The sequence below is a fragment of the Macaca mulatta genome, chromosome 1 (assembly GCF_049350105.2).
Source record: "Macaca mulatta isolate MMU2019108-1 chromosome 1, T2T-MMU8v2.0, whole genome shotgun sequence".
NCBI lineage: Eukaryota > Metazoa > Chordata > Mammalia > Primates > Cercopithecidae > Macaca > Macaca mulatta.
The window spans coordinates 176,395,551-176,408,722 of record NC_133406.1 but is presented as its reverse complement, the minus strand read 5'-3'; the positions used below and the strand labels follow the sequence as shown (position 1 = coordinate 176,408,722).

The window sequence follows — 13,172 nt, the reverse complement described above, 5'->3', positions numbered from 1 at the left end:
TCTGAAAGGGAGTCAGTGCAAGAAGTAGGCCTGTCGATCCATTAGGTCAATGTAGACAGTATTTGCCACCAGAGAATGTAGTTGGAAGACCACAGGGAAGGTATCAAGATCGTGGCTAAGGGAAGAATGCTGAGGGCAGATCGAATCATATCTAAAATGAGTCATATTTAGCAGAAACCTTTTCCCATGTGGCTTTTATTTTTTCTAGGCTTCCTTCAGAGGCCTTCAGTTTTTCACTAAGTCATCCATCTCTGGAACCACCTCTAATAAATAACAGCCTCTTTTCAATGCAATCAACATTTTATTGGGTCATGACTGTTTATTGTTGTGGTACATAAATATAATATAGTAAGTGCTGTGATAGAGGTAAGATCAAGATGCTGGGGGAGCACAGAGGAAGAAACATCTTACTCAGGCTTCCCAGGGATTGGGAGAGGAATACATAAAGACAAGCTTTCAGAGGAGGTCATGCCAAAGTGACTTCCAAAGGCAGAATAGGGATTCACCTATGCACTGTGAGGCCAGGGGATCCTAGACGGAGGGAACAGTACATTCAACAGGAATGGAACTACAACAGGACACCTTCCCAACAGCCTGACCCAGGGGAATGCACTTTGACAACCTCAATAAAAAGTTAAAATGAATCATGAATGCCAGGGGCAACCAAAATAAGATCATCAGGACCTGAGATAAAAACTAGAAGAGGAGAGGGAGGGGAGGATTGGTTGCTCGATAATCAAGAGAGGAGACGAAAATGAAACATAGCTGGTGAACATGCTAAATATACAACTGTGTGAGAGTGGCTAAATCATTTAAAGGGGCAGGCACAAGGCAAAACTTGAGGGACACAGACAGAAGAGTGTAACATTTGCATTTCCTATTAAAAATCCTAAGACAAATGTGTGCCTTCAACACAGCATTTCCACTTCTAGAAACTTTTCTTTAAAGATATATTTAAACAAATATAGAGATTCCAAAAATGTTCATCATACAATTACATATCATGAGAAATTGAAAACGAAATGTCCAACAAAACTGACTGATTAAATAAATATTGGTTTAGGCAATAATGTCCAAAAAGCAGCCTTTGGATATGATTCTGGAGACATATTTGCTAACATTAAAAGTAAGCGGGCCGGGTGCAGTGGCTCATGCCTGTAATCCCAGCACTTTGGGAGGCCAAGGCAGGCGGATCACCTGAGGTCAGCAGTTTAAAACCAGCATGGCCAACGTGATGAAACCCTGTCTCTACTAAAAATACAAAAATTATCTGGGCATGGTGGCGCATGCCAGTAATTCCAGCTATTAGGGAGGCTGAGTCAGGAGAATCGCTTGAACCCAGGAGACAGAGGTTGCAGTGAGATTTCGCCATTGCACTCCAGCCTGGGCAACAGAGCCAGACTCTGTCTCAAAAAAAAAAAAAAAAAAAAAAAGTAAGTGAAAAGTTGGACACAGAAATTCAGTGTTGCAAGATGAAAAAGTTCTAGAGATCTCTTGCACAATAACGTAACTACACTTAACACTACTATACACTTAGAAATGGTTAAGAGGATAAAGTTATGTGTTTTGCCACAATAAAAAAGTAAATGAAAAGAGTGCATTATAAAATACCGTATATGATATTATCTCTCTCTCTCTCACACACACACACACACACACACACAACTGAAAGGCATTTCTAGAATAACAAGCAAGAGAATCCCAATTCTTCCATTCACTATGTAACTAAGAAAAGTTAATTTCTCTGTGTCTCAATTTCTTTATATATTAAATGCTGGTAATAATAGTAGTGATTTCATAGAATTGCTATGAAGATTAAATTAGTTAAGTACATAGAAAGTAATTATAATAACTTCAGTCAAAGATAAGTCAAGAACCATTATGAAGTAAACTTGTAAATGGTATTATCTTGAAAAATCAAGTTTTGTGAAATTGAAAGGAAAAAGGAGTAAAAAATTGGGAGAGTAATGTGAAGACCCTAACTTGAGTATTTGCATGGTGTGGTAGAGAATCAGTAAGAAGGCTGCTGTTGCTAGAACACAGCAAGGGGGAAAAGAGAAGAGAGGTAGATGGAGGTAAGAGAAGTAGGCTGGGCCAAATCACTTAGGATTTTATAAACTGTGTAAGGAATTTAGATTAATTTTATTATACCAGGTAAGGAAATTGGGACACTCTTGAACAACTTTTAGGAAAGGGAGAGACAGAATCAAATTTAACTTTTAAAGGGAGTACTTTTAACTGCTATGAGAGCAATGGTTTGTGAAGGATCTAAGGTGGAAGCAAAGAGAAGAGTTATTAGGTTATTTTGGTTGATCAGGGGCAAGACAGTGGTGGTTTGGTCAAGAGTTTGGGCGTAGGTATGGAGGAGAAGAAATGAGTGGATTCAAGGCTTGCGGTGAAGGAGAATTACTGATTCAATGTGGGGTGTGAGAAAAAGTGGGACCAAGGATAATTACTAGATTTGGGGTTGAACTGGGTGGATTCTGCTGTTATTTACTGAGATGGAGAAGACTGAAAGAAGACACCATTGACTCAAATTAAGATGAATAATTCCATTTGTTGGTAAAGATATGGAGTCATTGGAGCTTTCATACATTGTTGCATATCTTGTTTTATCACTTTACATGCCCACAACCAGTTTGAAACACAGTTTAAGTTTCTTATAATGTCAAACATTACCTTTCCTATAATCCAGTAATTCTACTCCTATTTACCTAAAAGAAATGAAAAATATATGTTCATAAGAAGACTTGAACACAAATGTTCATAGCAGCTTTATTTATAATATCTCAAACTAGAAACAACCAAAATGTCCATCAACAGTAGAATGCATAAATAAATTGTGCTGTATTAATATATAGAATACTATCAACAAATAAAAATGAATTAATTATTGATGCATGCAACAATCAGGAATAAGTATGCAGGCATTAAGCTGAGTGGAAAAAAAACCCACAGTAACAAAAGAGTATATACTGTATGATTCAATTTATATGAAGTTCTAGGACAGGAAAAACTAATCTGTCAGACTAATCAGATCAGTGATTGCCCAGAATGTCAAGGGAGATTGACTGGGAAGGGGCAGTAGGAAACTTTCTGGAATAATGAAAATATTCTACATCTTATATGAGGTAATGGTTATGCAGATGTACACTTTCATATCAAAACTCATCAATCTGTACACTTAAAACATGTGTATTTTATTGAGTGTAAATTATGCTGCAATAACATTTATTTTAAAAAGCTATTCAAGCCAGGTGAGATGGCTTGGGCCTGTAATCCCAGCTATTTGGCCAAGGTAGAAGGATTGCTTGAGCCCAGGATTTCAAGACCAGCCTGGGCAATGTGGTGAAACCCATCTCTTAGAAAAAGAAGAAGATATTCAATTATCTTTAAAACTGTCTTATATTTCTAAAGTTGTTTCAAAATAAAACTTTTTTTTTTTTTTAAAAGGTATTCAAACCTTTTCAGTGAGTAGAGAAAATGACTATATTTCCAAACCTCCAAACTCAGATTCTAAAATCTGAGATTACTACAAGAAAGGAAATTATAGGTCAATACCTTTTATTAGCATAGGTGCATAAATTCTAATCAAAATATTAGTGAATTGAATTCACTGATAAAATGGGATAACAATGACCAAATGGGTCTGATTATAAGAAAGCAAGGTTGGTTTAATATTCAAAAATCAATTTGTGTAACACATTTACTAGCCAAATAAAGGGAAAAGCCATAAAATTATTTCAGTGAATCCGGTAAAAGTATTTGTTAAAATTTAACACCCATTCATGATAAAAATTCTTAGGAAACTGAAATAGAAATTCCCTTATTGCAGTAATAAGAATCTACAAAAGTCCAACAGCCAACCCCCTAAAATGTGAAATGTTGAATGCTTTTCTCCTCAGTTTAGGAATAAGGTAAGTATGTCTACTACCACCACTTCTATTCAACATTGTACTGGAGGTCCTAGCCAGTGCAATGAAGCAAGGAAAAGAAATAAAAATTTTAAAGTTTGAAAAGGATGAAGCAAATTATCTTTATTCATAGATAACATGCTTATGTGCATAGTGAAATCCAAATGAATATTTAAAAACTTGAAAATTCATTAGTGAATTTAGCAAAGACTCATGGTATAAGATTAAAGTTAAGATTAAAAATTAACTATGTTTCTATATACTCATAATCAATAGATAGAAACTGAAATTTAAAAAATACCACTTACGGCCGGGCGCCGTGGCTCATACCTGTAATCCCACCACTTTGGGAGGCCAAAGTGGGCAGATCTTCTGAGGTCAGGAGTTCGAGACCAGCCTGACCAACATGGAGAAACCCTGTCTCTACTAAAAATATAAAATTAGCCAGGCATGGGTGGTGCATGCCTGTGGTCCCAGCTACTCAGGAGACTGAGGCAGGAGAATCGCTTGAACCTGGGAGGCAGAGGTTGCTGCAGTGAGCCAAGATCGTGCCATTGCACTCTAGCCTGGGCAACAAGAGCGAAACTTCATCTCAAAAAAAAAAAAAAAAAAAAAAAAAACCATTTACAACAGCATCAAAATGTAACGAAACATGTACAAGACATCTATACTGAAAACCACAAATATTTCTGAGAGAAAATTTAAAAGACCTAAAGAAGTAGAAATATCCAATGTTTGTGGCTTGGGAAAAACTCAATATTATTATATTGTCAGTTCTTCCCAAATTAAACTGTAGATTAAATTCAATCTCAATCAAAATCTCAGCAGTTTTTTTTTTTCTGGAAATTTGTAAGCGGGCTCTAAATATATATCTAAAAGTGCAAAGGACATAGAAAAAGAAGGCAATTTTGAAGAACAAAGTTAGGGCATTGATGCCCCTAGATATTAAGATGTACTAGAAAACGACTATAGCTTTGCTCTAATTGGATCTTTTTAGGCCAAGTTCCTGTTCCTGAATTAGGCACCATGGTCAGACAGCCCTGAACCCATCAGGCTCTAATTTGGAGCCAGAGGTGGGGTCAGTCCCATCAGAGTGTATGGTATCTACATAATGGGGGAAGAATGCAAGAGCTGTTGAGGAGGCAACCACAGTGTCCACTATGACAACCTTCAGATGCAAAATATTTTTACTGGACCCAAACTTTGATGAATAAGAGTTTGACAGGCACAGAGGAGACGAGTCTCTAGAACAGCTTTCACGGAAAGAGGAGTGTAATACCATGGTATGCTTGGATTAGTAGGAAATTCTGTGTGATGGAGCCTCTGGATGTGGGGATGGATAACAGAAGAAAAGGATGGAAATGGCCAGATGGTGAAGAGCCTCAAGTTCTATTTGAAAGTATTTAGATGTTTTCATATAGAATTACATAACCAAATATGGTTTTCTTTTTCTCTCTCTCTTTTTTTAAGACAGAGTCTTGCTCTGTCGCCCAGGCTGGAGTGCAGTGGCATAATCTCAGCTCACGGCAACCTCCACCTCCCAGGTTCAAGCAATTCTCCTGCCTCAGCCTCCTGAGTAGCTGGGATTACAGGCATGTGCCACCATGCCCAGTTATTCTCTCTCTCTCTCTCTCTCTCTTTCTCTCTCTCTCTATCTCTCTTTCTGTTTGAGTCGGAATATCACTCTATCTCCAGGCTGGATTGCAGTGGCGCCATCTCGGCTCACTCCAAACTCTGACTCCCTGGTTCAAGCAATTCTCCTTCCTCAGCCTCCCAAGTACCTGGGATTACAGGCACATGCCACCATGCTCAGCTTATTTTTGTATTTTTAGAAGAGATGGGGTTTCCCCATGTTGGCCAGGATGGTCGCGATCTCCTGACCTCGTGATCCGCCCACCTCAGCTTCCCAAAGTGCTCAGCCTACAGGCGTGAGCCACCACACCCGGCCTAATTTTTGTGTTTTTAATAGAGACGGGATTTCACCATGTTGGCCAGGCTGGTCTCGAACTCCTGACCTCAGGTAATCCTCTCACCTCAGTACCAAATGTGGTTTTCAAGCAGAGGTATGATAACCTAGAATAGGGAGAGTCAGGGGTAGAAAAACTACAAGGAAGCCGTTTAGAGTTAACAGAGAAATGATGAGGTACTTATCAAGGCAATGGAGACCAGCTGACACTTAAGTGCTGAAGAGGCGCTAAACTTGGCTCTTTTCATGCATGATTTCATCGAATGCTCACAACAAGCACTTGAGAATGTTTTATCTCCTGATTTTATAGATGGGGAAACAGACCTTGAGAGTTTAGGTAACTTGCTCCAGACCCACACACCTAACAAGTCGAAGCGCCAGAGGGTTTTAACCCAGGCCAGCTGATTCCAGACCCTGCACTCTTATCCATGATACTAAACAACTAGGTCATGATAGACAGGAAGGTTCCAACCACAGATATTTAGGCGTTTAATTGTTAGGCTTTGGTTGTGGCTGGGATGTTGCTTCCATGAAATAGTACTGCCATGATTTTCTTCTTCCCCTAATGAACCTTTCTCTTTCCTTCACTGGCTCCTCTTAATTATAAGTTGGTTTCTGCTCTTTCTTTTCAAAATACTCACTAACTTTTTTGCAGGTGGATTTCTCTAGTAGCTTCCTCTATCAGTGATTTTGTTGATTTGACCCAAATCTCTTATTTCTAATCTCAGGTTCTTAATCACACTCCTGAAGATCATTTTGACTTGTCTGTACTATCATCACCTGAAATCTAGAGCTAAAATTAAACTCATCTTTTACTTCAGTTTCTCTTGATGCTTTCTATTAACAGCAAAACTAATCAGACTTCTGGGCTTTAGAAGAATATTTGACTGTAATATTCCTTCACTTTTTACACACTGTCAGGCAACCAACCAGTCCAGTCAATTTTTTAGCATTGCCTTCAACTCATCTCCTCCCTTTCATAACCTTTGCTGCCACTCTGCTATTAGCTCTCAGTAGCTCATCCCTGAATTACTGCGTTTGCTTCCTATCTGGTCCCCTGGCATTTAATCTTCCTTCTATACTCCACCCTGCGTATTACTTCCAAGGAAAAGTCTTGCTCCAACATAGATTTCATAATTTACTTGCCTTATTTGAGAATTCCTGATGGCTGTCTATTACCCAACAAATCAAGATCAAGATTACTAAATCAACTCTAACCCGTTCTCTGCCTAAATTTGTGGACCCTGCACTGCTCAGTTTCACTTATTTTATCAATTCCAACTCCTGTGAATTTGAAGTCTCCATTCTAGTCAATTGTCCTTTTACTATAATTTCTTCCCCCAACATCCTCTGTATGTACATACGCACACGCCATGCTCTCTCCCATCTGAACAATTACTAATACTCTTCCCATGGCCTACAGTGCCCCCTTATTTTTTTTTCCAGACCTGTATCCCAAATGACTGTTTCCCTGACGACTTAAAAAAAATTACATCTCCCTCCTCTGACTTCTTTGCTTATTACCACTGCCAGAGGAGAGAAGTATCTGTTCTTGTATTCTCCAAATGTCTCCATTAAACCATATGACACTTTATCGTGTTAATAAAGTTGTTTAATTCACTAGTCCAGGTATATATCTTATTTTTTCCAACAAGATAACAAATTCTAATGTTCATTTTAAACTTATGTCTTCTACCTTTTTGTATTCATAATGTCAATGATAATACTCAGTAAATTCCCATCACTGGTTGAAACTATAAACACATGTATTTTTATGCTGCATGTATCCCTGTAAGCTTACTTTATCTGAATAATAGTAAAATGTAGTTACTGTTCTCTTTTTTTAAGGGGCTGTTTCCTTTATAGAATTGAAAATTCAAATACTCCCAAATGTGTAAGACATTTTGCTTTGTATATTCAAACCGCACTAAAGTTATACCTTTTAGGGTAATATTTTTAATTATTATGGAGGAAAAAACAGAAAGCCCCTGAAGGCTAACAGTTTGAAATTGAACAGGACACCCTGGGAAGGGAAAAGGTCATGGGCCGTGGTCAAACAGACAAAAAACAATGGAGATGATTGTGCCTGAAGATGGTGTATTTTTTTTCACAAGACAGTGTGTTGACAGTTTCCTTCCTCTTGAGTCATTGTTGTCTGCTAAATGATCTGTGACAGCAAATTGATCACAAGCTTTTTCATGCAGGAGATATAATGCAGCCTTTCATTTTGTTACCTCTGTTGCCAAATGCTGAGACATTTCATTGGCAAATTCATGTTAGTTTAGTATATCATTTAGTCGTCTACAGCACAGCATGCGGCTCCGGAAACAATAATAGTAATGATTAATTTATCTTCCTCAAGTTTCAAATTTCTACTTAAGTGTGATTGTAAAAGTAATAATACATTCGAAAAATGTTAGTCTTAAAATTAGGTGTGCATAATTGTTATTTAAATAAATTAGTGAATTAACACATTTAGATAATGCCTCATTAATTTAAAAGTTGAGTCAAATAGTTAATTTAAGGTACCTATGATTTACCTATAAAAACTAATGCTAATATACTTGTTCTGACTGAAAACTTGCTCCTTCTTCCAAAGAGCTAAGAACTTAAATTGGAAAACAGGCATAAGGCATATTGCACTGGATGTTTAAGCATCTGTTACAGCCAGTTAATTAGTGATTTCACATGTCTGAAAAAATACGCTAAGTAATGTTTTGTTTATAGAGTGTTGAGAATCTCTGCATTTTAAAAGTTTGTGGGAAAAATGCTTGGAAATGCAGTTATTTAAGGGACTGCTTTATAGTTTTCATTTAACACCTTATAACAACCTTTGCTCTCCATTAGGACATAGTAATATTAGCACAGGGAGGGGAAAGTAGCAGCCAGGAGTATTAGAAAAGAGCTGTTTTTCTCCTCTTTGAAAATAGCCAGATTCTCTGTAAAAACTAAACTAATCTCAATTCTAATACTTGTATTCTGTCCTCATTATAAGAAATAAGGGTTTTTTTACTAGAATTTGGCATTGAATTTCAAGAAAAATGTTTATTGTTTCTTATAGAATGAGAAATTGAAAGGTATAATGCTTTGCTTAAAGTTCTTTTTTAATGTTAGTCATGAAAGGCAGATGTCTTAAACCCATATTTTTCTTTTTATAATATGCACATGGGTCCATATTTACATTTATTATTGAAAAGTGGTTGGGACATTTTCTTTTTCGTTATTTGTATTCATTATTGGTGGAATTAATATACTGGATACAATTGTTAAAAATACATGTTACGATTTGCAAGTCAGTTTAATATCTTGTGACAAGATGTTATGTGAACAGTCGGTATAGCAATACAATAATTTTAAAATTTACAAACTGCCCATTGTCTGATTTTTATTTGTATTTTCAGACCAACTAAAACAACCTCATTTAGTGATTACTACCAGGCATGGTCCAGAATAGCTACATCAAAAGCCACAGAATACTACAGAACTGCATGTAAGGTGAACTATCCTTATCCTATGTCCCTTTGGTATATGTTAATCTGTTAACATTTATCTTGCTTTCAAAGACTAATTGACACACATCTGCTATGTAAGAGTGATAAATTTCTCTGTAGGCTCTATATACTATTCATTCAACAACTATTACTTTAGTTCTTTTTTAAAAAATAATTTAATTTTAATTTTTTGTCTTAGAGACAGGGTCTAACTCCATCATCTGGGCTGGAGTGCAGTGGCACGATAATAGCTAACTACAGCCTCAAACTCCTGAACTCAAGTGATCTTCCTGCTTCAGCCTCCTAAGTAGCTAGGATTATAGGCAAAAGCCACCATGCATGGCTAATTTTTTTATTTTTACTTTTTAGAGATAGTGGTCTCACTATGTTGTCCAGGCTGGTTTGGAACTCTTGGCCTCAAGCAATCCTCCCGCCTCAGCCTCTCAAAGAAGAATACAAAGTTCTTTTGTATAGAGCCCTGGACTGAAGTCTGATTAAAAGCCAGAAAGAAAGATATTCAATTGGAAGAATAACAGAAAAGTTCTCAATCTTATGAGGTTCACTTTACTTCCTTTACCCTACAGAAAAGCTTTCACACCAGAAAGAACCTTTTTATTTCTCCTCTAAGCCACAGGAAATATTAGGTAGAAATTCAGCAAGAAAACCTAAGAACATAGGGCTGTTCAATTATACCCATCGAAAAGGAAAAATCATCTGTTACCATCATACATCAGGAACTAGAAAGACAGAATGAGAGAGCTGGACAACTTTCTGGCTCCATTTAATTGGATCTTTAGAGTACTATTTCATTATCTGGATGAAAGTAGGTTGTCCAGTCTGCATACACTTACTGAAATATGACTTTGCTTCAGCCATCCTTCTAAAATGGTGCATCCTGTAGTAGCAGAGACTTCTGAATTCCCAGATGCAGTGATTACGTTTTAGTCCTCTTCTTACTTGCACTCTCATTAACTGTGCTCTCCTTGATTTACATGATACCATACATCCATGGCTTTTCATTTCTCTTCCTAAGCACTCTGCTGCCTCTTCCCTTGGCAATATCTTCTTCCTTCAGTCCTCTCTACCTACTCTTTCTGAAAGACCTCTTCCACTACCATGGTTTTCATTTGCCTACAGGCCAGTGATTCCTAAAGCTGCATCTCTAGCCAGACCCCTCTTTTGAATTTTACATGCATATTTATAACTGTGCAGGGGACATCTCACCTATTTGTATTATAGGCTTCTCGTATTCAAGATGTCTCAAAGTGAATTCATCATCTTGCCCCCGAATCTATCCTTCTTCTTTTATTCCCTCTCTTGGTTAGTGGTAGATCACCATTTTTACATTTTCTTACTGAAACCAGAATCTTAGATGTTTCCTACATCTCTTTATCTCTCTCATTAAACTTTATTGATTTTATCTCCTGCAACATTATGAATGCTTCCACTCTACTACACCCCCATGACCACTGCCTTAATTTGAGGTCTCATTATATTTCATCTCATCATTATGATAGTTTCCTATCATGAAAAATAGTGTCAACTTTTAAGGTACAAATGAGGGCAAAAAATAGTACTAAGCTTAATAAATATCCTTAAAAGGTAAATTCAATCAATAACTTTTAAGAAATCACATGTTCTTTCAGGAGGTTGGCTATTAATTATTTTGTGATTATATATTACCATCCTAACTCACAGGTCAAAACAATTTAAGGTACATCGAGATCTACAATCTTTAGCAGCTCTCTCAGTATAAAATATTAATTATTTTTGATACCAGAGTATTTGAATGGTTAATTCAGATCAAAGATTTGTTGTTGAATGCTGCCTAGTCAATTCAGCAAACACATCTGCTATGTGTACCTACTATGTATGAGGCACCGAGCAGCTCATACAGGCTGCAGGGGCAATAACCCTTAATTACACAAACACTGCGTTGAGAGACATTAATTGGCACACTCTAGGGAACCACTCAGAATCAAACTCCTTCCACCAAAAAACAGATTGTTACAGGATGGTGCTTTCTAGAATAACATGTAAATATATAGGGCCACTTGGAAACTCCAAACTGCTAGAGGAAAAAAAAACAGAAGCATGTGCCAAAACTTAAAGAGATTTGGAAATAACTGTCTTGCAATAAAGAATAATTTTAAAATGGAAGGAAATAATAAGGCACCACTGACCACAGTTTCTTCCTCAAAAAGAGTTTGGCCCCCAAATGTTTAATTTTGTTGTTTCTACATCTTTCACTAACCTTGTATGTAATTCATCCCTGTTTGTAAAGGCAATAACTAGTCATCGTTATCTCTAGCCCAAATGAATTTCTGAGACTTTGAATCTAGCACTTGGTGAATGATTTCACAATTACCCTGCCTCTTCTTCCCCTAGGCAATTGTTATAAGAATGTTTCCAGAGCTTTCCTTGAATAATAACCAGCACTTAATTTTAAAAAATTAAATGTAAACTTTTACATGTGCTGCTGGCCATTTTATCTTTTGATAGTTCAGCTGGATGAGATCCAACACTATCTTTTTTAATGGCCTAATTTCCGGGCAATAATAAAGATGAAGCTTTTAGATTATAGAATGCTTCTTCAACAACTCAGAAATAAAAGAGAAACTTCTAATAACTTCATTTTCTACAGTTACATTCTTAGCATTGGAAAGATTATTAAACTCTTGTACATATTTTTAAGAGCTTTATCTTTTATGAGTAGTGGTAAGTAGTTAAATTTTGATTTGGGGCATTAACTCTTTTCCCTATCTTGTGCCACAAATCTATACATAGTCATTGGCATCATCATAATAGTAAGTTTATTCTTGTATAATGCAGTTTATGAAGTATGCTCATATATACTTTTAGGCATTCCAATCTATCATTGTTTTATTCATTTATTCAACCAATATTATTAAACACCTAATATATGTTGTGCACGGTGGTATGTCAACCCTACGTGCCAGGCACTATTGTTATTATCACTTTGTTTTAAGATGAGAAAACTAAGACCAAAAAAGCTAAGTAATTTGCCTAAGGTTACACATGTGAGGGGAATATCATATGTTGGTAAAGAATATACATCCTGGAGTCAGATTGACCAGAGTTTCATCCTGGCTCTGCCATTTACTAGCTGTGTGACTTTGGTTAAGTTTCTTAACCTCTCTGTGTCCCAGTTTTCTCATCCATAAAATGAGAATAATCATAGCACATGCTTTATAGGGTTGAAGCACTGTAGTGAGTTCTCAATAAGTGAACAATAAGTTCTCAATAAGTGTGTTATCAATTAATTCGGTAGGCTGTGGTCCAGAGACTTGAATCACATCCTCTCACTGCACGTTTGTTGCTCTTTCGCTGATACTCTACTGCCTCCATAATATGACATCAAATTGTTATCTCTGTATGTATGGGATTTAAATTCAAACTTGGAAGTACAGGCAGCATATTTGTAAATAATTATAATTTTTAGTTCATAAGCATAGGCAATCGTATGGAAAATGTACCAAGAATCCACTGTTCTCTCTCCATTGCTATAGAATGGCAAGTAAAATGTTTGGCAGAGAACAAGCCAATACATATGGTTGTGGGCAACAGAGCCTTAATGACAGAATATGATCCCCATAAGGAAATGTTTATGTTAGAGGAAAAGAATTCCTCCAGACCAGTGTACTTTGTAGTACTGAGCCTAGGCTTCCTGATGTTTGTTTGCTGTCATCAAGACAGACCAAACAGCCTGAAGCATGATGGGGATGTTTTCTTCACCCTAGGAGACTTTTATTCTTTGAGTCTTTAAGCCAGCAGTAAAGG

At 36.8% G+C, this 13,172-nt stretch overlaps 1 protein-coding gene across 5 annotated transcripts in view; it reads left to right on the top strand.

The window, feature by feature from the left end:
• The window catches only part of UBE2U (ubiquitin conjugating enzyme E2 U), a 62,656-nt gene that overhangs the window by 19,337 nt on the left and 30,147 nt on the right, over positions 1–13,172 (top strand). For 2 of the 5 annotated variants that reach the window (XM_077985305.1, XM_077985295.1), the window contains exon 7: positions 9,282–9,370. The exons of the other annotated variants lie outside the window; for them this stretch is intronic. In XM_077985305.1, coding sequence (XP_077841431.1) covers positions 9,282–9,370 — 89 coding nt within the window. The remainder of the gene's footprint in view (positions 1–9,281; positions 9,371–13,172) is intronic. 5 annotated transcript variants of the gene reach the window in all.